The sequence below is a fragment of the Penicillium pulvis genome (genome assembly GCF_028828015.1).
Source record: "Penicillium pulvis strain IBT 33274 chromosome Unknown contig_12_segment0_segment0, whole genome shotgun sequence".
Taxonomy (NCBI): Eukaryota; Fungi; Ascomycota; class Eurotiomycetes; order Eurotiales; family Aspergillaceae; genus Penicillium; species Penicillium pulvis.
The window spans coordinates 4,097,556-4,119,739 of NW_026643072.1; the positions used below are offsets into that span (position 1 = coordinate 4,097,556).

The following is a 22,184-nucleotide window of genomic DNA, read 5'->3' on the forward strand; positions in this document are numbered from 1 at the left end:
CTTGAAAGGACGAAAGGACAGAACCCTCACTTGCGCGTTAATGCCTGGTGATATAAAAAGGAGCAGAGCCTCCTGGAGCCCTTGCAGTTGGTACATTGGCCTTCCCGATCAGAAAATATCTTCGGCGATACTCCAGTCCTGGGCATCTCTGCTGGACCAATATTTACCGTTGTGAGACCAGTACTCTTCCCCAGTGATAGGGCATGTGGCCTTAGTGAAGTACTGAGGAGAGTAGGTCTTGCCTTCGGCTTCCCGTTCCCTCCGCTTGGCTCGCTGCTTTTCCTCAACGCGATGCTTTTCATCAGCGGCAAAGTCATACTGGCCGTCCTCCATAGCACGCTGGTCAGGACGTAATCGGGTGTCGGTAGGAGGCAACCAAGGCCGCAGGTTGTCGGGAATGGCGTTCAGAGTGAGGACGAATGGAGTCAAGTTAAATGGCACACCCTTTGGACGCTCATGAGCTTGCCAAACCAATAATGTCTTCGCTGACTCAGGATCCTGGCCAGAGACCGGTGCTTCGAACCCTGGGGTATGGCGAGCGTAGATCTTGTCATTCCATCGGCCGCCAATACTCCACTTCGGAGAACCGTCACGGTCAACCACCTTACCGCTGACCTGATAAGCTGAGGATGCTTTCCATCCACGAGGCTTAAAGTCAAGGTAGCAGACCTCGCCGGTAGTCCAATTCTTGATTTCCATCAGTCCGTAATTGTCCACGGTGGGATTACCAGTAATAATGCCAATCACTGAAGATGTGACCTTCTTCCACGTATACAGCTCTTCGCCTCCGGTGCACGGTCGCAGTTTGCAGAACCAGGTACCCAGAAGATTAATATCGAATGATTTGCCGTAGAACTTGGACTTGAGTGAGGACTCACCCTACATGCGGATACTTTGTTAGCTTGACCTCGACATAAAAGGATAAAAGATGGCAAAAAGAGCTTACCCAGTAGTCCCACTTGGGAGACTCTGCCCATGCCGCACCGATCGGAGGGTGATGGCTGACTTGCTCGACGAAGAACCGGTAGCCCTTGTCAGGACGCACATATTCAAAGGTTTCACCGAGCAGAGGATTGAATGGCTTAGCCACACGTCCAATAGTTGAGGCATATTCACTAGCAGCGTAGGAGGCCACATATAGAAGGCGCTCCATGGAGTCGGATCGATCCGCGGCAATATCAAGAAGATCGGTGTACTCTAGATCCTCCGCAATTCGCTGAAGTAATGAAGTGGGTTCGTTGAAGGACACGGGCAAGGTCATCTTTGTCATGTCTTTACCAATCATAGATTTCAAAATTCCCCAGAGCGAGATTTTAGGCCGGTCATCACTGTCCATAGCCAGTCTCGTTCGAACGGGGTCTTCGTAACCGCTGTAAGAGGACTTGATCACAGAGGCCTTCTCTTTTCGGGCCAAGGCACTTTCATCCTCCGGCTCCTCGGGCTCTTGGATCTCAGTGGCTTGGCTGAAGTCCTCCACTTCAATTTCACCAGCATCAATGGCATCAAAGAACTCGTCGCCGTCTGACTCGGAATCGTACAGACTGCTGATATGAGAAAGCCCAGAGCGTTTCCGGGTGAGAGGGATAGGCGCTGCTGCGAGCTGAGTTGACTGGTCATTTTGAGAAGCAGGCTCGGAGTCACGGATCTCTGACTGGCTCGTCTCCATGATGCTAGAGGGTTCCGTTTGCATACGCGACGGTGCGCCGCTGATGGAGCGACTGCTGCCAGCAGCATTTTCTAGTGCCTCCTTCAAAGCTCGCTTCGTACGCTTGCGCTTTTCTTCAGACTCGCCCATCTTGGATTGCAGCTCCTCGTGCTCCTGAGCAACGCGAGCCATACTCTCCTCCCACATGCGACGAAGATGTTCCTCGCGGTTCAAGCGATAATGCCAGTAGGAGTCGCGGTCCCGTGAGATCTGGAGAAGATTCTGAACTAAACCCTTGAGGCTACTGACAGCACCCTCATAGGCAGTAAGAGCCTGCTCGATGGCTGGATCCGCGATTGACATTTCGGGGTTCTTGGTCCGCTCAGCCTGCAGAGAAGCGGAAACATTTGCAAGAAGATCCAACTGCAGTTTCGCGGATTGTGCAGTAATGTTGAGGGCATCCTTATCATTTGCGGGCATATCGTCATGGCTAGAAGCATAGTCGTTGAAATCATCGTCGTCATCCCCATCGGGCGCAGTGGTAACGCGGCTCAGCACTCGGTTCACATCATTGGGACCAGTACCCTGATCCACTGACCCGTAAGCCGATTCTTCTTCCTCTGCAGGTGAGGTTTCAAGTGTCGTACGCGACATCTGGCTGCTAATTCTGGCAAAGCTGCCGCCAGGAACTCCAAGGGACGAAGAAGGTGGACCTCTGCCGCTGGTTCTGCGGCTAAGGCCAGACTCGGAGGGGGTATCTCCAGACTGATCTATCTTGGCCAGGCGAAGCACCTCAGCGGTCTTAGAACGTTGTCGCTCTTCCTCCTTGGCTTCATCTTTGGCCCACTGGATCGCGTTGTTCAGAGACCAGAACCAACGCTTGGCTTCCACGACATGGTTCGCCTTCAAGTGGTACTTGACCGACGACTTGCCATGGATTTCGAACCGGGTCTTGTCCTGGGCGTCCATGTTGAGTCTAGCAATCTTCATGTTGATAGCTCCACGACAAGCGGAGCCAGCATCATCTGCAAGAATCAATTAGATACCTGTCAATCCTAACCATGGCAATCTGGCAGTAACCTCATCTTTGAGAGAATTAGAACATACCTTGATGCTTATAATAGCTCAATACACCATCTTCGAGCACAAACCATCGCAGCTTGTATCCACTTGTGTAGTTGGTCCATTTCTTAAGATAGCCTCTCATCTCACGCGCGTCCTTACCGGCCAAAGGTGCTTCCCCAGTAGAGGCACGACCAGACAGACCTTGAGCGTTGTTATTCCCAAGAATGGCCTTCTCCTGAATACCACGCTGCGCAATCGCAGCCGCCGGAGACTTTTTCAAAAGTGCCCGGGTCTTGTCGTCTTTAGTGACATCCTGGGGCAGCTTGCCCTTCTTATCGCGACGGAAGGGGTCGGCTCCATGGGTGAGGAGAATCTCAATGAGCTGCGCATCTTTATTGCGAGCGCCCTCATGCAACAACGTGCCGCCCGATTGCACAGTGGCGCGGTCGGTCACCAATTCCTGGCTGTTTACATCCAAGAGGCCCTCTGCGCGGGGTTCTTCTAAAAGCTTCTCCAAATTATCATATTCCCTCTTGCTGATCAAGGCCTGGATTTCCTGAATCTTGCTATCGATAAAGATGGACCGGGCGAGCTGCAGTTGCTGGAAGATCTCCGGGGTGCGTGCGGCATCGAGCGGAGTTTGGCCCCGGTAGTTGACGATGGCGTCGTTAACCTCGGGTCTGTTCAACAGGTCACGTACTAACGAGACCCGTCCCAGCTGAGCGGCCAAATGAAGCGGGGTGTTGCCTTCGCGATCGCGCGCGTTGATGTCCAACCCAGTGCCGGTGGACAACACAAACTCTACTACCTGGGGCTCGGCGCACTGCAGAGCCAGATGAAGAATGGTTGTTCCATACAGATTGTTGGCCACCTGAGGATCCTTCGCCTCCTCGATGGCTTTGGCGATCGCATTGGTATCCCCACCGCGCAGAACCTCAAACAAACGGAAAGTCCGTACGGACTGATCCAGAGACATGCCGGCGTTCTCCGCCTGAGGCGCGGAGGTCACGCTCTCCATTGCGTCGATGTCCTGGGAGCTCTGGTTGAGAGGGGTATCTTCGAGGATGGCTGGATTTGCGGGGGAAGGGCTCGGGTCAAAAGCAGGCTTACGGCGGCTGTGACGGCTTAGGCTGCGGGCGTGGGTCAATGGGGAGGAGCCATTCGTCGAAGTGCCGGTTGAGTTGTTGTCGTCGTCTTGGCTTTTGTCCTCGCCGCGGGATTTATCGCGGTGTAGAAGAGAAAGCGCTATGGAGCTGCGAGAGCGCTTATGCCTGCGGGACAACATGGGGTCAGTCACATGAAAGTGCTCAAGAAGGAGCAAATAATGCTGTTTATATCGCTCTTTCCAGCGATCTGTGCGGTTCTAATCTCTCCAGTTCTTTTTCCTCTGAAATGTATCTTTCTCTTGCAATAACAAGCAACACCTAGAACCCCCGCCAGGTCATGGGGAACCGCTTTGGGGCCTTGGAACCATGGGTCCTAGTGGTCGACAACTCGAGGAAAAGGGCAAATAAACGAAACTCACCCTTCAGGTCTTTCAGACATATTTAGATGCCCCGTCGGGTACGTGGGGTACTATGATCAGGGAAAAAAGCATGGAGAACGTAATGCGAACAGGTGGGAAATTAGGGGTTATTAAACGAGGCTTTGTTTTGGGGGGGGGGGAAGGGGTCGATCACGGCGCTTGGCGCCCCTATAGATACTAAGAATCTATGTTTCATCCCAACCATTGAGATAGAGAATATACAGGTTACATAGATTGCTATATAATGGAACAATTATAGTACAGATTTCTCATCATCTATCGAGTCTCGCCACTGACCAAAATGACAACACTGCCCAGTTGTCGCTTCATGTCCTCCTTAGCCACATCGTGAGTATCTTCAACTTCGCCCCACATGTCCGTTTGCCACTTGACCTCCAAGCTTGAGGCCTCGGCTGCCTCGTCCAGACCGAACTTCTTCTCTTGAGACCGCTGGATGTGGCGGAAGTTTTCACTCCATTCCACCAGCAAGCGCACAGCCACCAGCAGACTCTTCGAAGCCAGAATGCCTCGCTCCAGACCAGCCAGATCATGGGGTGCCAGCTGCGACACCCAGCCTTGGATGGTCTCCTTGGTGGTAGGTGGCTGCGATACTGGGAGGATGCTGTCCGCGTCGAGAATAGGCTTGATCTCCAACCCGGGCCAGACCTTGGTGGAGAGGAAGCTCATGATATCCTTAGAAACGCGGATCTGAATCTCGCGCAGAGTCTCGGTATTCTCTCCATTTGCCTCCATTCTTCCAAACAATCCAGCTTGTCGTTCCGGCTCCCAGCAGAGCAGCGTATCCGTTTCCAGGTATCGCATGGCGGTGTTGACAATCTGGCTTCGGGTGGTATTTTCGCCCCGAGCATCTTCGCGAACGATATCTTCAGCACGAGCTGCTAGGGAGGTCAAGGGGATCAAATGGCTTTTGAGAGCTTGCTGAGCAGATGTCATCACATCCCACTCGAGGGCAATCGCGTGCGCCAGTTGAGGCTTGGTTGGGGGTATTGAGAGGATGTCCTTGTTCGGGGTTCTCACGGGGCGCTTGTCGAGTAGTACTTGGTATTCTCCTGTTTGAACAATTCCGTTAGTCCAGGCTATCCTCCGCTCCAGTGAGGCCGAGTCCAAACATACCGGCCTTGCCATGAACGTGGACATCTTTCCAGAATCGCGACTTCAACGGGGAAGGCTTAGTTAATTTTGATGGCAATTCCTCTCCTGGAGATGACTCATTTTCCGATTGGCGGACTTTGCTCTTGAATTCTGCTGATGGTGCCGGAGCTTTGGGCGGGGGACCGTGGGCAGTGATCGGGTGCGGAACGGCGGCGCGGAAGGGGGAAGAGTGAAATTGGCGCGCAGCATTGCGTCGCACGGCTGACGAAAGCTGCGGAAGCGCAGCACGAATAGTAGCCATGCTGGAAATTCTTTGAAGAAGACAAGGGTTGAGCTCCGGGGAAGAAGTTGCGGAGGAACTTTTTCGAGTCTCGGCCCGATTGTTCCTGGTCCGCGCTTGCTTACACATAATACATAGCCAACATAGCCACTTTGTACTTCTACCAAAGCTTTACAATATCTGCTCTTTTCAGCTATGTCGATCATTTGCATTGAGTTTAATGATCAGATGATTACCATGGCATCCGAGCGAAGCTACTGCAGTATTGCATCAGAGTTTTGTTAACTTTTGTGTACGTATATACCATGATATCATTCCTTCGGAGTTCCATTGTACTTTTAGGAAGTATTGATTATCATCATTTCATATCACAGAGGAATGAGGCGATTTCTCAAGAGCTCTAGGGGTGGCCAATCTACGTGTATTCAGTCTCTTGTGGCAGGCGCTATGATCGAGATGTATGTACGATGACACCAAGCTCAGGAAAAAGTCTATAGCCTTCCAAATTTGGAACCAGATCATGCGCATAATTCAGTTGGATTAGGAATTATTCAACAGCAATCACAAAACCTCCCTTGCATCTAGATCCCAAAGAAAACAGATAGAAATGTTGAAATGCTACCAGAAAAAAAAATCCCGGGGAATCAAACCAGTTTGAACAGTAGAGGCAAATCGAAAAGAGCAAAACGACGAGAACCGCCCATGCTTTTGTAATTTACAAGAAAGATCAATCAAAAAGACTGCAAAGCTCGAGGCTGGCCCGCCATTTTTGTTTTGAAAACCATGTGCAATGAAAAAGGAAAAGAGAAGAGAAATGAAAAATAAAGCCGAATGGGTCAGAATGCCGGAGCTGTGGCATTACGGATCAGTTTCTGTCGAATCCGAGAGAGAAGGCCTGGAATGGGATCCTTCAATTCAAAGGCGTAAAATCAAAGCGCTGGATCTAGAATCGGCGAAACGAAAGAAAAAAAGCGGGTTCAAAGGTTCGTCGAAACAGTGGTCGTCACGGCATTTCATCGTAAAGATTTGCAGGCCACATGCCCGGTGCACATCAATTTCTCCTCATCTGGTGAGATAGCTGGGGTAGTAGGGGTATTGTTGCTTTTTGCGATCGGCAGCGGTACGTTTCTTCATGCGCTCCGCGTCATAATCATCAGCGCCATCACGGCTACCCCATGTGGTCTGTAATGCATGGTCAGCGATAATTCGAGTCCAGGAAATGTATGGAAACCGGATAAGAGATCCAGCAAATCGGGCAAAGATGGGTGAGAAAATAAAAAGCGCCATAAAAAAACACAAAAGAGGTGGCGCGGGAAGATAGTGGGTAAACATCTGCAAGAGGGAGGAGTCGTGATCAAAGCGTTGAGCTGGCGTGGGAAGGGGAGGGGCGTCGGAGCAAAGCGACTTGTATTGCTAATTGACCCGAAAAAACCCAAATACGTTACTTACCACATTAAGTGTCATCACCGCGTACATCTTGATCGCGCCGTGGAAATAACCAAAGAGCACGGAGATCGGCAAGAGGAACACATCTACCGGATACCGGATATAATGGCCCAGTAGCTTAATAAATTTGCTCGTAAACACCCATAGGAGGAGCATATTCATAGCCCGACTATGAAGCACATCACCCCACGGAGCGGTCCCGCGGTGGCACAGCCAAACCAATAACAAGTCACCCAGGAGAGCGGGAGGCGACAAGGTTGTCAGGTGTACAGCATATGAGCTCCAGGGCTGACGACTATAATAAAAGTTAGCGGCTGAAAGAACGACTATATCACAGGCAAAAAAATGGCGAAATGACTCGGATACCCCGAGAAGGCCAATGCTCATGTTTGTGCTCCGGACATGGCTTTCTGGTTACCCACAGTCCCTTTCGGGTCCTCGGTTAGGACCAAAGAACGGGCTGTACGAGGGCAAATACAGATGCATCATGCACAGCAGACGCATCATGGGCCGAGGCCATCCGGGGACCAAATAACAGAACGAAAATCAAGAAAGAAAGAAAAAAAAAACAGCCAACGAAAAAAAAAAGCGAAAGGAAAAAACAAAAAGGGAAAAAAACCGGGGTGGTGTTACTTACTACCAAATGTGCTTCTCGTGAAACATACTGGACAGATTGCTCCGCCAATTGCTTCGAGACCAACGCGCGCATTGCTTCAAAAATCGGGGGTTATCCTCCAATGTAGTGAGCACCTCTGCCTCAGGGTGGTACTGCATATAAGTCTCCCAGCCATGGGAAACCATCCATCGGGTGATGAAGTTATCGTCATCGGCATTGAGCTGGTACTTCCCCCACCACCACTCCTCGTTCGTAAAAGCATAAGTAAAACCCTCGTCTTGGAGGATCTTAGTTCGATAAGCCACCGTCCGGCCCGACATGCATGGCAATCCTCCATCTAGATTGGTCGTAGCCCCGCAATCGAAGTTGCGTCGCTCCAGATACAAGGCTCCAAGGTACCCCCAGATACGCTGTGAGAGGGAAGGCGAGATAGCTCGACGCAGACGTTGGCAGGTCACCACGCCTCCATATCGTTCGTCTTTTTCGAATGGTGCCAGGATCCAAGGCAGCACGGTCGACGGCCAGCTCACGTCGTCGTCGGCCAGCAAGGTGATTGCCGTGCGGACTTCCGGGATTGCCCTGGTCATTTGGCGACGCTTGTTGGGGTGCGTGACCGTGAAGAGGCGAATTCGGGATTTCGACGCCGGCATCACACGCAACATACTCTCGGCCTTCTTCCGATTGGCCTCAATTGTCACTAGGAGAATCTCAAAGGGTTGATTTTCTAAGATCGACCGGATTGTTTCCACCAACTCCTCCCCGCAGCCCTCCAAGGAGGGGATAATAACCGAGACATCTTGGGAAGTCAATTTCGGGGACTCTGGGGGCGGGATCGGCTTAAATGTCCAGAAGGAAACTAAATTCACCACAAGGCGAAAGTAGCGATACACACTAGTGATCACTGGTCAGCCGCCACCAATTGGTTAATAGATTGGGTCCCAACTCACAAGAGCACCGCAAAGGCCCGCAAGAATGGAAAGGCCATTGTGTTTTTCAATGTAACTTTCTAGGTGTTGAGGGAGGGGTTTGTAGATTAAATTTCTCCGGATTTCAATTCCGCGCCGGTACAGGGGTTGCGGTTTTTTTTGTTCCCAATTCCACTGAAAACCCATGAAGTAGGTTAGCTAGGATTTCTTGGGCAGGTTGGACAAGACGGCTCACCTGTGTGGCTCCAATTGTTCCCAGAATGAACGGGAAGATATAGAATGGGCTGGTCAGAAAAGAGGAAGCAAAATGAAAAAACGAATGTCGGGGAAGACACAGCTCCCTCAACCAGCCCGAGGAATTGAAAAGGAAAAGGAGGAGATCAAAAGAATAGAAAAAGAGAAGGAAAAAGGTTCCAAAGAACAGGGAAAGGAGGTTTAAATTATAGAGCACATGCTTCGATTCTACATAAAACAAAAAAAAAAAAATACAAAATATAAAATATAAAATCAAATACAAAAAGACAAGCTAAAAAAAACAACGCCCCAGTCCCCGTTGTCGTTTTGAGTGTGCTGCAGGTGTAGTTTTGCCTCGTGCGTCAGAGACCCTGGATCTAGAGGCATTCAAGAGTGGAGAGGGATGGTCCATGCAGCGGAGCGGGTAAAGTAACATGGGTATTACGCCGTCAGATAGTAATATAACTTAGTTCGGTCTTAGCTTTATATCGTTGAGTTCATGGTATCGTATTGTCGAGGAATTTAGTTTTAAGGCGAATGCCAAACCATGGAACCAGACGATCAGCTGAACAAGAGACATTCTACAAGGCAACCATGAGCACTTGACCTAACTCCTTTCCAGAGGGTTCGAGCAGTGTCGCAGGTACCAGATCGGACTAGAATCGAGATAGTACATGCAGAAAAAAAGAAAAATTTAAACGTCAAAAGACCGGAAAAAGGAAAGAAAAAAAAACTATATGGATTGAAATCAAAAAAAAACAAAACCGGCTATGGGGGCCAAGGGAGAACATCTCCGGTTCCCCTCTTCCCCTCCTTGTGGATCTTCGTGCCCACACAACCTTTCGGTGCGATCAGCATATCATGACATTTCTGATTAGATGATCATTATGCAGTTTATCGGCCCATCTTATTTGTGGAAGAATCAGCAAATTAACAGAATTACTGGTATTATCTCTCTACGAGCTACCCCCCAAAAAAAAACTGTTTAACCACCATATTAGCGCCGTTAAGGATCCATTCTCGTACCTTTAGTACCTAATTATCCCGCTTCAGAGTGCGACAGTGATCGGCCATGATTCGCACGCCTTGTGCCACAAGATGGATTTCTTAATTTTAACGTGCATCGGTCAAATCCACTTCCGTACCGCAAGTGAACGATTCCTACGAGCCAACCGTGAATGTGTTTCGAAAAAAGCGAAGGGGGAATCCTAGCGGCCGATCGTCACCTAACTCGTTACTCCAAGCTTAGGTGGGGCATTACAGAGACCTGAGTAAAAGCATACGAGAACGCTGGACAAAGTATGAGAAAGGCAACTCGAGGTAAAAAAAAAAAAACAAGGCGGCCCCAAATAAGCCCATAAAGAGTTTTAGGCGGCCCAGCAGGCTGGCACCCCACGCTTCTTGAGAACACATTCTCGGCCCGCGTCAAGGTAGCTTTGACCTAGTCCATAGCTGAGCAGCACAATCATGACTCGAGTAGACTTTACCCGAATAGCCTGGAACAAAGCCACTGCCCATATTACGGAGTATATCCGTGGGACATATAGCGAGCTCGACGAACCAGGTACCAATTGGATTCCCCCACCCTCTGCTTACAGACGCGGGCGTCTAATCTCCTGCTGACAATCGGACTCCGCCTTAACGGACTTGGCCAAAGCACGATGCAACTCGCTAAATGGGGCATTGCTGGATCTTTCCGCCCCATACGTGCACGCGGTGGAAATGCGCTCGGCCATGATCGGCCTGAGAAAGCAGACTGCAGAGTTAAAATCACGCCAAGGTCGCCTGGAACTGCACTTGCCCACGTAATCCGGTACTTTGGCTCTTTCCCAACGCGGTTCTCTACAGCACAGGCCGTTCCCTTTCCCCAGTGGCAACGGAGGTTTCGTGAGAAATAACGCCATGTATTTTTTGACTATTTTCCTCTTTGCATCACCCCATTCTTAGCTCTCAACTGCTTCGGCCGAGCCTACTGTCTGTGGAGATCAAATGGAGTGAAACAGACGCGTATCTCGGCTGCACGGACATTCTCTGGCCCGGACTCCACACTTTCCACACAAATACCCGTAGCGTCCCTTTTCATGCCCACTTGTCCACTTGTTGTCCCGGGAGTGGCCGAGTTCATGACAGCCAAAGCGAGACGCCTATGGGAAAAGTAGAACAGAAGACTAGAGAGGGAAATGATGTGCAAACTGAAAGGATTAAATCAATCTGTACTATGATGTAGGGATCTCGGTATAGATGTCTATTTGAAGCATTTTATCAACATTCCAGGATTATCAAAAGCAAATTTGACACGGGAATGACATGCAGGTCGATCAGACGGCTTTCCCCTCTCGTCGCCCTTTTCAGGTCTTGGCTTTTAGCGCTGACAAGCCGATTAGCCACCGTCTGAGAATTCCGACGAATCGCCCAGGCCACCACTGTGCCTACTATTGCCTAGTATTTCCTGTTTGGGGTCAGAGGAACGCCCAGATCGTCCGGTGGGGCTCACTGTGCGTTACAGTACATGCAATAAAAAATTCCAAAGTGGATTCGCTTCTGACTTGCCAAAGTACTCGTACCGAGTCCCGACTATTGTGCGTATAATCTTGTACATGCACTCTTGTACGCAAATCCACACCGGGCAACACTTGCTTTCCTTGTATTTTTCCCCTTTCCCCCCTCCCCCCACCATCAAAGTCCAGCCCAACGTGCGACGTGGTCAGCATCCACTTCTTGAATGCGAAATCTGAATGGGTAGCGCGATCTGGTGGCAACGGCCGACAAAGACTCTCCACAAGCTGCAGGGGGCCCCATCGCGCACTGTCCCGTGTCAGATCCCCATCCTCCGGAGGCTCTCACTGATACGACGTCGAGGACCAACCGTTCCCCGCTAACTTGTCGCTATGATCCTCTAGCTGCAGCAAGGCTGCCTAGTTGGCTGCAGTTGCTGCACCCGGTGCTCATTTCCGGGTCAATCACCGACTTCGGTTCCCCGGTGTTCTTCGACTTACAGAGTAGGTAATTTTGCTCATGCTCTATTGATTTTAGAGCTTGTTGCCGATCGCGACACGAATGCGAGAACGTGCAGGAGAATGATAACGCAATCTGTCTTAGACTCGTAATTAATAATATCAACACGTTGATAGTACGTTGAATGATTTTCTATTAATAATAGTAGTATAATGATAGTAGTTACTATGACTCCATAATTTAGAAACGGCATGCGTTCAAGGGTGCAGATTAAATTCTTGACAGGGGTCATAACCCTGTCAAAAGCGGGATTCTTTGTTCGTCAATGCGCATTACATGCAGCTCTAGCGGTCCTTGCGCAGGAAAAGCAAAACGGCGTTCAGGCCGCTCGCCGAAGCCCGAGAAAGCATGAGGCTGCTTTGAGACCGATTGCGAACCGGCTGAACCGCTAACTTCCTAGACCCGGGGCAGTGCTTCGCTACCGACTGTATGGATGCATGACCCAAAGCTTTGAACAAACCTCGTAATCAGAAACTACTCTCTTCGCAAAGGCAAGCCATGGTCTCAGATATCCTCGGTCTGGTTGTCCTCTTATAACCGACATTCCGGATCTACACGAGATAGATACAGGCACGAGACGATCCCCATGCTCGATGTACTCGTGCCGGAGATGCAGGAAGTGCATGGGGTGACGTCAAATCCCCGTCTGATGTTCATGCACCTTGATCAACTGGGGGCGTCCAGGCCTGGGGGGGAAGCATGAGATGCCCCTGGTCAATCTTCCACACTGACACTGTACTGCATGGCGGAAATGCAGCTCTTGCTTCCCCCCGCGACACTAATGCGCCTCTTTACTCGGATGAATTCCTTGAAGGGTGGTAGTTGACACCTTTCTAGAACCATGCATGTACGGCTTAGTCTCCACGGCTTAGTCTCCAGGTGCGTACAGGAATGCTTTGCCGGCTGTCGGATTAGGCGCATGTCCACCTTCCCCGGGTCAGCTCGGGATTCGTAATCATTCGGGAAATTGTGGGATATGCTAAGTATAGAAACTACCTGTGTAGAGATCGTGTGATGGGAGTTTATATTGATATTTGATATCATATTTCATTAGGTGATCTAGACCTGGAATATGCACCGCAGGCCTGTGAAAGCAAGAATATCAATAGGGCCCAGACCAAGCTCTTAAAAACTGATAGCTAAGCAATATACGTCCGAGCAAATCTCTCGTCATCCCCATTCCTTGTTTCTCAGCTCTGATATCCGCCGAGGCACGAACTTGGCGGCGATTCTAGAACATGACTCTAGAACATGCATCTACTGCGCAGGCTGCCAAAGCCAACCTGCAGGGTCAAAGCAGGATTCAAAGTCGACGCCACCAAACACCCCAATGGCCCCATATAGATCGAAATCACCTTCCAGACCATTGATTCCCCCGGATTCTTCATCCACCTCTTCGTGCAAGTCCCACCCCCCGGCCCGATGGCCATTCCGGGTGAAGAATACCTCCACCTTACAAGGCCGCTTGATCCCCTGATGTCTCGCATCGCCGCTAAACTCAGGAAGGGAAAAGACCATGCCAACCCCAACGGTCTCACCCACATTAACAGGGGAAGTAAAGTCCCGCCCACCCCACGAATCGTTCACGAATCGACACCCATCGTCGGAGAAGATACCCAGGCTTCCCCGCTCCCAGCCGGGTGATCGCCAGGAGGGATAGGGCTGAGCCACGAACCCGATGGAGAAGCCACTTTCGTCAGCATTTCCCGATCCAGGTTTGGCCCTGCGAGCCAGCAGTTTCACCTCGAAATAGATCATTTTGTGCATCTCACGGATAAAGGGTGAGTCTGCAGCGGCAAAGTAGAGTGGTAGATGCGTAGTGACTAGGCAGTCTCCGTTTTGGTCTGCAGTGTGACCGTACCATTTTCCCTGGCCCGTTGATTGGAGGTTTCCGACGAATTCATTTGCTCGTACGGGTCGTAGGTCGTGATGTTGGACTGCGCTGTAGACGACCTCGGAGGGTCGAGCTGGGATGTAGAGTGGAGTGTTGTTGCAGAATGCATGGGCTCGCTCTGCATCGTCACTGGATGCATTTCCTGTGCCTGAGGTGTAGTAACCTGATACTGGTGGTGGTGGGAAGATAGCGGTGTCCGGGACGGCTTCTTGCCAGTTGTGGTATGGTGGTGGGTCCCCTCCATCAGCTCCCTGCTTTGATGCCTCCTCGTAGCTTGGGGGTGGGGGTGGACCCGAGATCTGAGATTTGAATTTCTGCATTATGCCTGTTTTCTTCATTGTTGTGATGGTGGAGTCTCTTTGATTTGCTGGGTGACTGGACTAGTTGTGATGTGAATGCTCCGGTTCCCGGTTGGTTTAAGGTTGAGCTGGTTTCCACGGTGCCAAGCGGGGCTGTGTGGGTGAGCCGTGGGTCGTTCTACTTAGGAATCTGGGGATAGTAAGTTCTAGATTAGTAGTATTATAGTTCATCATAATGATGACTGTCATGTCATGTCTACCACACCTATTCATACCTGTAGATCTTACAATGAGAGATGTCGTGTTTCCAACTCGGCCATGCTGGGCTACATAGCAATCATTCCGGCAAAAGAAACTCAGAAACAAAGAAAAAAGGATCCAATCTCCATAGAAAGTGAGACAAACGGAGTCGAGGCAAATTGATGTTGGTGACTAAGGCAATTGTAAAACGGCACTAAGAATAGTACCCTGCAGCAGTGTCTCACATGTTGGAACGGGAAATCTCAAGTGTCACAAAACCACACAGTGGCGCGATTTGGAATTTACTCCTCAGACCACCCTCGGGGGGATTTTTGGTGACGGAGAGGACTTTTCACTCTCATGCCTTTCCTGCTCCCTGGGTCTACCATTGTTTTCACTGGGCACGATGTCGGCCGATCTGCCCCGCCGACGGCGATCTTCCTTCTCAGAGCGCTTCCAGCGCGTCTTTAGTAGTGATCGAGCTGATCAAGACAAGGTAGGCTTTCTTCCAAGCTCTTGCGAGGTCTCCTGTTGACAGGTTGTAGAAACGCCAGAGTCTAGGACCAGGCACCCCGCAAACCCCGTCCCGTGTTTCAGCTCAACCGAGCGACGACAATGATTCCAAGTCAGCAGCAACTGCCGCGCCATCGGTGCCTGATGATTCAGGACTCGGCTCCTTCAATTTCTCGTCGGACTCTCGTGTTCCTTCCCTCAGCACTACGGGCTCTAGCGCATCTGTCCGCGCAATTCACAAGGATGAGGACTCCACTCAGCAAATGACAACCGAGGCTAAGCAGGTAGTGGAACTTGATCAGGTAAACTCCTCGCCAACATGGAAAAAAGATACACCGCGGAAAGAGAGGCGAGCGACCAAGCGACTAGAGGCAGAGAGGAAGGAGCTGGAGAAGCGTATGCTTCAGCTAGAGCAAAACCAGACCCAGGCCGACGGTGGCAACTCTGATCGCAGCAGCCGCCGCTTGGTCAAGAAACAAAAGGCGAGCTCGGAGCGATCCTCCAGTGCTGGCAGCTCGCGACTGAGATCGTCATCCATTGGGCGATTCTTCACACGCTCCCGTCGAGGCTCTCAAACAGGGATTGATTCCGCGAATGAAAGTGACATTGAATCTGCTCGTGGCTCCGCTGATGCAAACCCGGCAGCACCTGTTCCACCATCAATCCCGTTGGCGCTCGAGGAACGTTTTGGGGCTGATGTTTCACGGGAGCTGGCGACCCGACATGGAACTACCTTGCTCCCTGCGAATCAGCTCGCTTCAAACCAATCCCGATCAGTCTCATCTCAGCATCCTCAGAAATCGCAGCGCTTACACCATACCCCATTGAAGTCAGACGATCTTCGAGAAAACTGGAAGATGGCAGAGGAGTGGCAAAAGACACAGGGCGGCGAGCCTGGCCCGGGTTTTATTAAACCAGACAGCTTGGTCGGGGGGAGGCAATCCCCGCGAGCATCACTTTATGGAACGGACCTTGACCAAGAATTCACTGTAACTCCAAAGAACGGGAGGAAGACCCCTAAGACCCCAAATATCGGCTCTCCAAGCGCCGGAGCTGCGACTGACCAGTTGGGTCTGTCTTCGACAAACACTCTAGAGGGCATTCCACAAGATGCTGACCCCTCAGCTATGCGAATCACAACTGTGAAGCAGCAACGTGACTTTTCCAGCTCAATGTCAGAGGACTCATCTGGTTCAAACAGCACAGTGGATATCCAGTCGTCTATGCCTGTTGAAAAATATCCTACGAGGAACCGCGTAGAATCTACTCCGCAGAGTTATCAGAGGGTCTACAAATCCTCACCTTTGGCCATGAACCCAAATAGCCCCGACAGCCCTACCCAGTCGTCAAATGATGACCCTTCGCTGCGTACAGATAAGCTGGATCTGCCGAAGCCCCTGCGGATCTCAAAGATTCCTCAATTCGAGGGGCCTCTATCGCGCAATCAACAATTGGCTCCAGTCTCCTCATCTGAGCAGGCTCAAAGTCAGCCTAAGAGGGCTAGTCCCGGTAAAAACCGGGAGTCACTTCATGGATCATGGCCGTTGACTGGGAACGATATTCAGCAGGAGAACCGCAATTCGCAAACAGACTATCAGGAGCCACCAATTCCCCGAGGATCAAGCAACCCTCCTCATGCGATAGCTCCTCCCAAGCATCCAGGTCGACGAAGTCTTGAAGACCACACTCCGAAGTGGACAAGTAATAGAAAGCCGACAGGAAGCACTGCCTCAGATGGTGCTCGCGGCTCCAAAGAGCCACAAATTCATCACCTATCTCCGCGAAGGGTTACTGACGGAGGAATATCTCCAGCGGACTGGAATGACCCTGACCATAGACGGTCATCCATATCATCCCTAGCATCAAGCTACAATACAGCCGACGAAGAAAAGCTCGACGTGCCTCCAGGACGTTCGAAACGAGCATCCCTCCCAGCTCCCGAACGCAAAGAAGCAAAGCCCGCCCCTACAGAAGTCGCTATAAAGGAGACACCCACAAGTGCCACCAGCCCTCGAACCAACCCAGTAGCATCTGGCTCAATAAACATGCTACGCAAAGCCCCCATGCAAAAGATGAAACCACCTCGTTCAGACGACGTCCTCACCAAGCTGTTCGTCATTTGCTGTCAATGCAAGTACTGGCACGATATGCCATCAGATGTATATGGAAAACTTGCCGTTCCTGAACAACGGCTTTCTACTGGATCTAGGTTAGCAAGAACTTTTTCGCGACGGAATTCGGGGAAGAACTCGACGTTCTCCTCGGACCCTAAAGATCCACGACGTATGCCTGTGCCGAAGCGCGGAGCTCCTAATGGGCAGCCTGGGGGCCCAGCTGGAGAAGGCTCCGTGGTACCATCTCAGCAAGGCCCTGTTCCGAGGCATCAATGCTGCTGGTGTGCGCATGGTATGAGTAAAGCTTGTTGTCAAGGTTGGATTGCTCTTGTTCAAATGCGCGAACGGTATCATTGATCTCGAGCAACTCATCTTTGTATGGATTTGATGGATTATGATCACGATTTGATGTCTTCTTTCCTTTTATACATGCTGTCCAGGTGTTTGACATACCCATCAATTTAGTCTCCATTTATGTTGTATTCTTGGATTTATCTAGCTTAAAATTTCGCAAATCTGAAAACTAAATAGGATTCAAAGATGGATGTTCAATAATACCTCACCATCTAGGCTTCTAGAAGCGTTAGACACTGGATATTTTTAGTTAGTCTGCTTTTGTGCATGATTTACTTCATTGTATACTACTAAAGACGGCACTACTCGTATGCACCAAGGAAAGTCTATATTAGCTTGCTCATGATACTAAATGAAAGTCAAACTTGAACAAGTCATCAGTGGTCAGCAAACGAACATTGCAAGTGAAGTTCAAGCTGAAGTTGTGGAGCTGAAATCGATCTAGACTTACCAAGGTTAAAAGTGGATTGATTATCCGAGCAACCTCGGCATTTCACGCGGGGAAACCCCAACTCCATAATATTTTCTAAAGTCCATCCCAACTCTCCCCCTTTACATCCAGACATTATTCCAAAGAACCCCCATAAATCAAATCAAATCAAATCAAGATGCGCGCCGTCCAAGTCAGCGAATACGTCAAGGTTCGTCCCAATGCACCTACCTCGGTAACCAAGCTAACAAAACCAGGGCCCTCTCGAGCTCACAGTCTCAACCGTCCCCACCCCATCACCAGCAACAGATAAATACCTCATCGAGATCCACTCAGCCGGTACCAATTTCTTTGATATCCTCCAAATCCAAGGAAAATACCAACATCAACCTCCCCTCCCCTGGATCGGAGGCTCCGAGTTCGCGGGAACAATCCTCGCTGTCCCTACATCCTCATCTACCCCGAAGTTCAAGGTCGGAGATCGAGTCTTCGGCGCAACCCAAGGCGCATACGCGACTCACATCCTTGCGCCGGAGGCCTCTTTACTCCCCGTGCCTCAGGGGTGGAGTTTCGAGGATGCAGCCGGATTATTCGTTACGGCTCCTACGTCCTACGGAGCCCTTGTGCACCGTGCCGGTGTGAAAGCCGGTGACTGGGTTCTTGTCCATGCTGCTGCTGGCGGTGTTGGACTTGCAGCTGTGCAGATTGCCAAGGCTAAGGGTGCGACTGTGATCGCGACGGCTGGAACGAAGCGGAAGCGTGAGATTGCGGTGGAGTTTGGGGCTGATTATGTCATTGATTATACTAACAAGGCTTGGCCGGAGGAGGTGAAGAAGCTTTGTGCTGAGAAGAGGACGGGCAATGGCAAGGCCGGTGTTGATATCGTTTATGATCCTGTTGGTTTGATTGACGCTAGTTTGAAGTGTGTTGCGTGGAATGCGCGGTTGTTGGTTATTGGCTTCGCGGCTGGTAAGATTGAGAAGGTTGCGCTGAATCGGGTTCTGTTGAAGAATGTCAGTCTGGTTGGACTTCATTGGGGCATGTATGCGAAGTTTGAGACGGAGACGGTTCAGGCGGTTTGGAAGGGCATCTTTGATCTTGTTGCTCAAGGTCAGTTCCGGGGAACAGCGTTTAAGGATGAGAGTTTTGTTGGCTTGGAGAGTGTGCCTGGGGCCTTGAAGGCGCTCGGTGGTCGTGAAACTTGGGGAAAGGTTGTGGTGAATGTTGTTGGTAATGAGAAGGCTAAGAGCCGGCTGTAGAGCTTCCAAGATTGTGATGGACTAGTGTATATGGGAGAAACGATGAGGCATAAAGGCATATAAATCGACGATGTGTATCAATTGGATTTCAGGTTGCATTGGTAGAATAAGGTATGTAGAGCGCAAGGAGTCATGCTCTCGTAGAAAAGATAACATCCTCCCGAAAGAAGAAGACTCGAGCAAGTAAACATGAACTATGAAGGCCCTTATTTGTTCTAGCAACTCTTAGAGTCAACGCCCAGGTTTCCTCCTTCGAGAAATCTCAAATGAGGAACACCAGACGCGCAACCCAGCTCCAGTCTATCACGGCCACAAGACGCGACGCTGTGAAGACCGTCCTCCAAAAAGGGTCCGTGAAAAGTCCAAAGGACAGGAACAGCTGGATTGTGGAGTTGCGGATGTGTTTATTGGCATGAGACCCTTGAATCGAGGGAATCAACTGAATGAGGTTAGTAGTTCAAAAAGAAGGTATTTAGCATCATACATGCGGTGTACACAGAAACAGCATCAGATTCTGGCAACCACTGGATTGATGATGAGTTTGGGATGAAAATGAAAAGATGAAAAAATAACGGAACACGGGCTCGGATTCACGTTATTCCGTCGCTTAGTCATTCAAGGTCGATCATCCGTTGGAGCTCATTCCAATACCAAGGTTGACAATTAAGCTAAAGGCAATCTCCAACTGCTGTTCGATCCATTTTAAATCCCTCAATTTAAGAAAGAGATAACAGGGTCACAGTTACTCAAACTTCAGACCAGTCAGTCCAAGAATAGCAGTCCATCCGATTGCTGCCCATCCGGCAGTTGTCTTTCGGCAATGAGGCAATACTCTTCTCAACCTCGGCACAGCAGGACTGGATGATCGTCATTTAAGCTTTTGATTGCCCCTCCAAACGGCGTGATCTCCGCCACGTGTAAACAAAAGGCAATGAGCTCCGGGTGGATCGTGGATCAGACCGTTTTTGGGCATGGAATTACAGAAGATAAGGTTCGCTAATCTGAATAATTGGTAAGTGCAGGGTCCATCATGAAACCGTCATCTCCCCTGGCACGGATGAGTGCCTCAACTGGGATAGGGCTGTTTTGGAGTTGTGAGGGGTTTCAGCTTGATTGGAGGGAAGTCATCCGTGAATCGTCAGTTTCAATTTCGGGTTTGTGGCTTCTGGTTGGTACCTCGTTCTCGGATCTGTCGGCAATCGATCTAGGAACTTCCGACGGATCCAGGAACGTACGATTGACCTAGGAGCTTATGATTGGATTGGAATGTTCATGGAATATTGGATGTATGTGCTTTGTTTCAGAAGATGATATGTAATATGTCATATGTAACATGTATGTGATATGATAGAAATCGGGATATAGTAAAGAGAGCTAGGAAATTGAAACAGGCCGATGCAGAAATGGTCAAAACAGTTCAAGTACAGGTCAATTCAAGAGGTATCAATTAACAAATGCCCACCCAACGCCGTAAACACCAGCAAAAATAGACAACCACCCTCAGTTCAACACCAGTATGTCATACACAATATATTGGATACACCCATTTTCACAGAATAGATGGGAAATGTTCAGAGAAAGAAAAATGAAAGGAACGAGCAAATAGCTCAGGTATCAGAAGAGTTTCAGTATCCCACACCGGGGTGTTGCTTGTGCACAATAGGATCCTGCCCCATGTAAGGAAGAAGCGGTGCGCACATCATATTGTGCGAAGACTGAGAAGGAAGAGGCACCATGCCCGGTGCGTGCGCTGGGTGCTTCCGCTCCGCATGCTCCGGCCGAGAGGACGGATGTCCCGCATAGTCATAGTGGAGCGACATAGTGCGCTTCCACGGCTTGGGATCATACCCGTGGTGGTAGTCCGGTACCTCGCCAGGGTAGGCAAACTCTGAATAGATGCCCGGGGCTGGGGGTGCCATAGACATGTGGTCCCGGTATCCAGGAGGCGCCATGTGGGAATGATGCACACCGGAAGGCGGAGTGATGGGCTCAAAAGGCATGGGGTACCATTGTCCAGGGTGCAAAGCTGGGTTGAGGCCCATGTCGACGGAAACGGCGCGAGACTGCCATGGAATTGCGGCTGTGGCGGACCCGGGACTGGGGACACCCGAGTCGGGAGAAAGAGGGTATCCCGCGTAAGTGGGGGTTAAAACTGAGGTGGTGTTGAGCATGAGAGCCTCATCCACGGGGGAAGTCTGAGCGGGCTGCTCGAAGGATGAGGTGGTTGGGCTGTGGTCGTAGTGGACGGATGGTCTCTCTACCATGAGACCATGTTCGACCGATGGGCTGGGAGTTAACTGAGATGGCAGTGATGCAGTCCATTTGGGGTGATCGTTTGATTGAAGCTCTGGAGCGTATGGGTATGTGCTCCAGTTGGGACGGGACTTCTCCGTGCGCACGGGAGATGGCCGGCTGTGGGGGAAGTCGAAGATCTCTTGACATCCTTGTCTGAGTCGTCGTCATCTGCATTGGGCTTCTTGCGAGTTTGGCGCGATGGCTTGGTCACTCGCCATTTCTTCAAGCGACTGCGCAATTGTGTTTCACTGGAGGAAGTGTGAGAAAGAATTTCCTAAAACCCAAAAGGACGATACTAACCTGGGATTGAAATCGTCGCTCCGAATTTGCTTGATGACTTGTTTCAATGGCCATTCTTCTTCCATGTATAACTTGGCAATCAACGCCTTCTTCTTCTCCCATACATCAGACGAGATTGATGTCTTCATCCTTTTCAGTGAGTCAGAAAAGGAATGAAGAGAAAATGTGGTGGTGGTACAAAATGGTGGACGTTGTAGTGTTGGTGGAGGCGATGGATGGGGGGGAGTCGAACAAGGATATAAGAATCCGATAGGGGGAAATTAGAATAAAATAGTCCAAGCAGGATCACTTAATCAAATAATCGTAAGTGGAGAAGAAGTGGTTCCGGGGAGGCGCGATATGAACAGACCAACGACTCAGGGTCTTTGGGTCTTTGGGTCTGGGTTGGAAAAAAACAACTCCACTTTCATTTTCCATGGTGTCGGGTCTGTCAACGTGCTCTCGTCGATCCTGACGAGATGCTTGACGTGGGAGTTTCGGATCGACGATCCTCAGGGCTTTAGGAGTGGATCATTGACATCTCCAACCAAACATCAACTATCCCCAATGGAGTCCTTGGCGCATATCCGGTTCGACAAAGACTCGGATTTGACTGATCATCTTTTCCCGTGACAGCTGACA

General features: G+C 50.3%; 7 protein-coding genes across 7 annotated transcripts; 2 read left to right on the forward strand and 5 right to left on the reverse strand.

Moving 5' to 3' along the window:
- Positions 1–108: 108 nt before the first annotated feature.
- On the reverse strand, positions 109–4,255 carry N7503_002763 (OSBP family protein; the record flags this gene model as incomplete). Its single annotated transcript, XM_057062310.1, has 4 exons — positions 109–879; positions 947–2,670; positions 2,753–3,981; positions 4,236–4,255. 4 exons carry the CDS (start codon positions 4,253–4,255, stop codon positions 109–111), a joined length of 3,744 nt encoding a protein of 1,247 aa, XP_056926272.1.
- Positions 4,256–4,511: 256 nt separating this feature from the next.
- N7503_002764 (ATP synthase complex assembly protein ATP12) lies at positions 4,512–5,649 on the reverse strand (the record flags this gene model as incomplete). Its single annotated transcript, XM_057062311.1, has 2 exons — positions 4,512–5,305; positions 5,370–5,649. 2 exons carry the CDS (start codon positions 5,647–5,649, stop codon positions 4,512–4,514), a joined length of 1,074 nt encoding a protein of 357 aa, XP_056926273.1.
- A 1,041-nt stretch (positions 5,650–6,690) lies between these two features.
- N7503_002765 (glycosyltransferase family 2 protein) lies at positions 6,691–8,675 on the reverse strand (the record flags this gene model as incomplete). The annotated part of the gene is made up of 4 exons (XM_057062312.1): positions 6,691–6,810; positions 7,078–7,369; positions 7,712–8,581; positions 8,638–8,675. 4 exons carry the CDS (start codon positions 8,673–8,675, stop codon positions 6,691–6,693), a joined length of 1,320 nt encoding a protein of 439 aa, XP_056926274.1.
- A 4,447-nt stretch (positions 8,676–13,122) lies between these two features.
- N7503_002766 (SSH4 family protein) lies at positions 13,123–14,097 on the reverse strand (the record flags this gene model as incomplete). Its single annotated transcript, XM_057062313.1, has 1 exon — positions 13,123–14,097. One exon carries the CDS (start codon positions 14,095–14,097, stop codon positions 13,123–13,125), a length of 975 nt encoding a protein of 324 aa, XP_056926275.1.
- A 463-nt stretch (positions 14,098–14,560) lies between these two features.
- On the forward strand, positions 14,561–17,083 carry N7503_002767 (uncharacterized protein; the record flags this gene model as incomplete). The annotated part of the gene is made up of 3 exons (XM_057062314.1): positions 14,561–14,794; positions 14,844–16,970; positions 17,021–17,083. Exons 1-3 carry the CDS (start codon positions 14,705–14,707, stop codon positions 17,081–17,083), a joined length of 2,280 nt encoding a protein of 759 aa, XP_056926276.1. The 5' UTR covers positions 14,561–14,704.
- Positions 17,084–17,887: 804 nt separating this feature from the next.
- On the forward strand, positions 17,888–18,968 carry N7503_002768 (NADPH:quinone oxidoreductase family protein; the record flags this gene model as incomplete). Its single annotated transcript, XM_057062315.1, has 2 exons — positions 17,888–17,920; positions 17,967–18,968. 2 exons carry the CDS (start codon positions 17,888–17,890, stop codon positions 18,966–18,968), a joined length of 1,035 nt encoding a protein of 344 aa, XP_056926277.1.
- A 1,625-nt stretch (positions 18,969–20,593) lies between these two features.
- Positions 20,594–21,691, reverse strand: N7503_002769 (Clr5 domain-containing protein; the record flags this gene model as incomplete). The annotated part of the gene is made up of 3 exons (XM_057062316.1): positions 20,594–21,254; positions 21,368–21,511; positions 21,564–21,691. The coding sequence occupies 3 exons, from the start codon at positions 21,689–21,691 to the stop codon at positions 20,594–20,596; spliced, it is 933 nt and encodes a 310-aa protein (XP_056926278.1).
- Between the last annotated feature and the right edge of the window lie 493 nt (positions 21,692–22,184).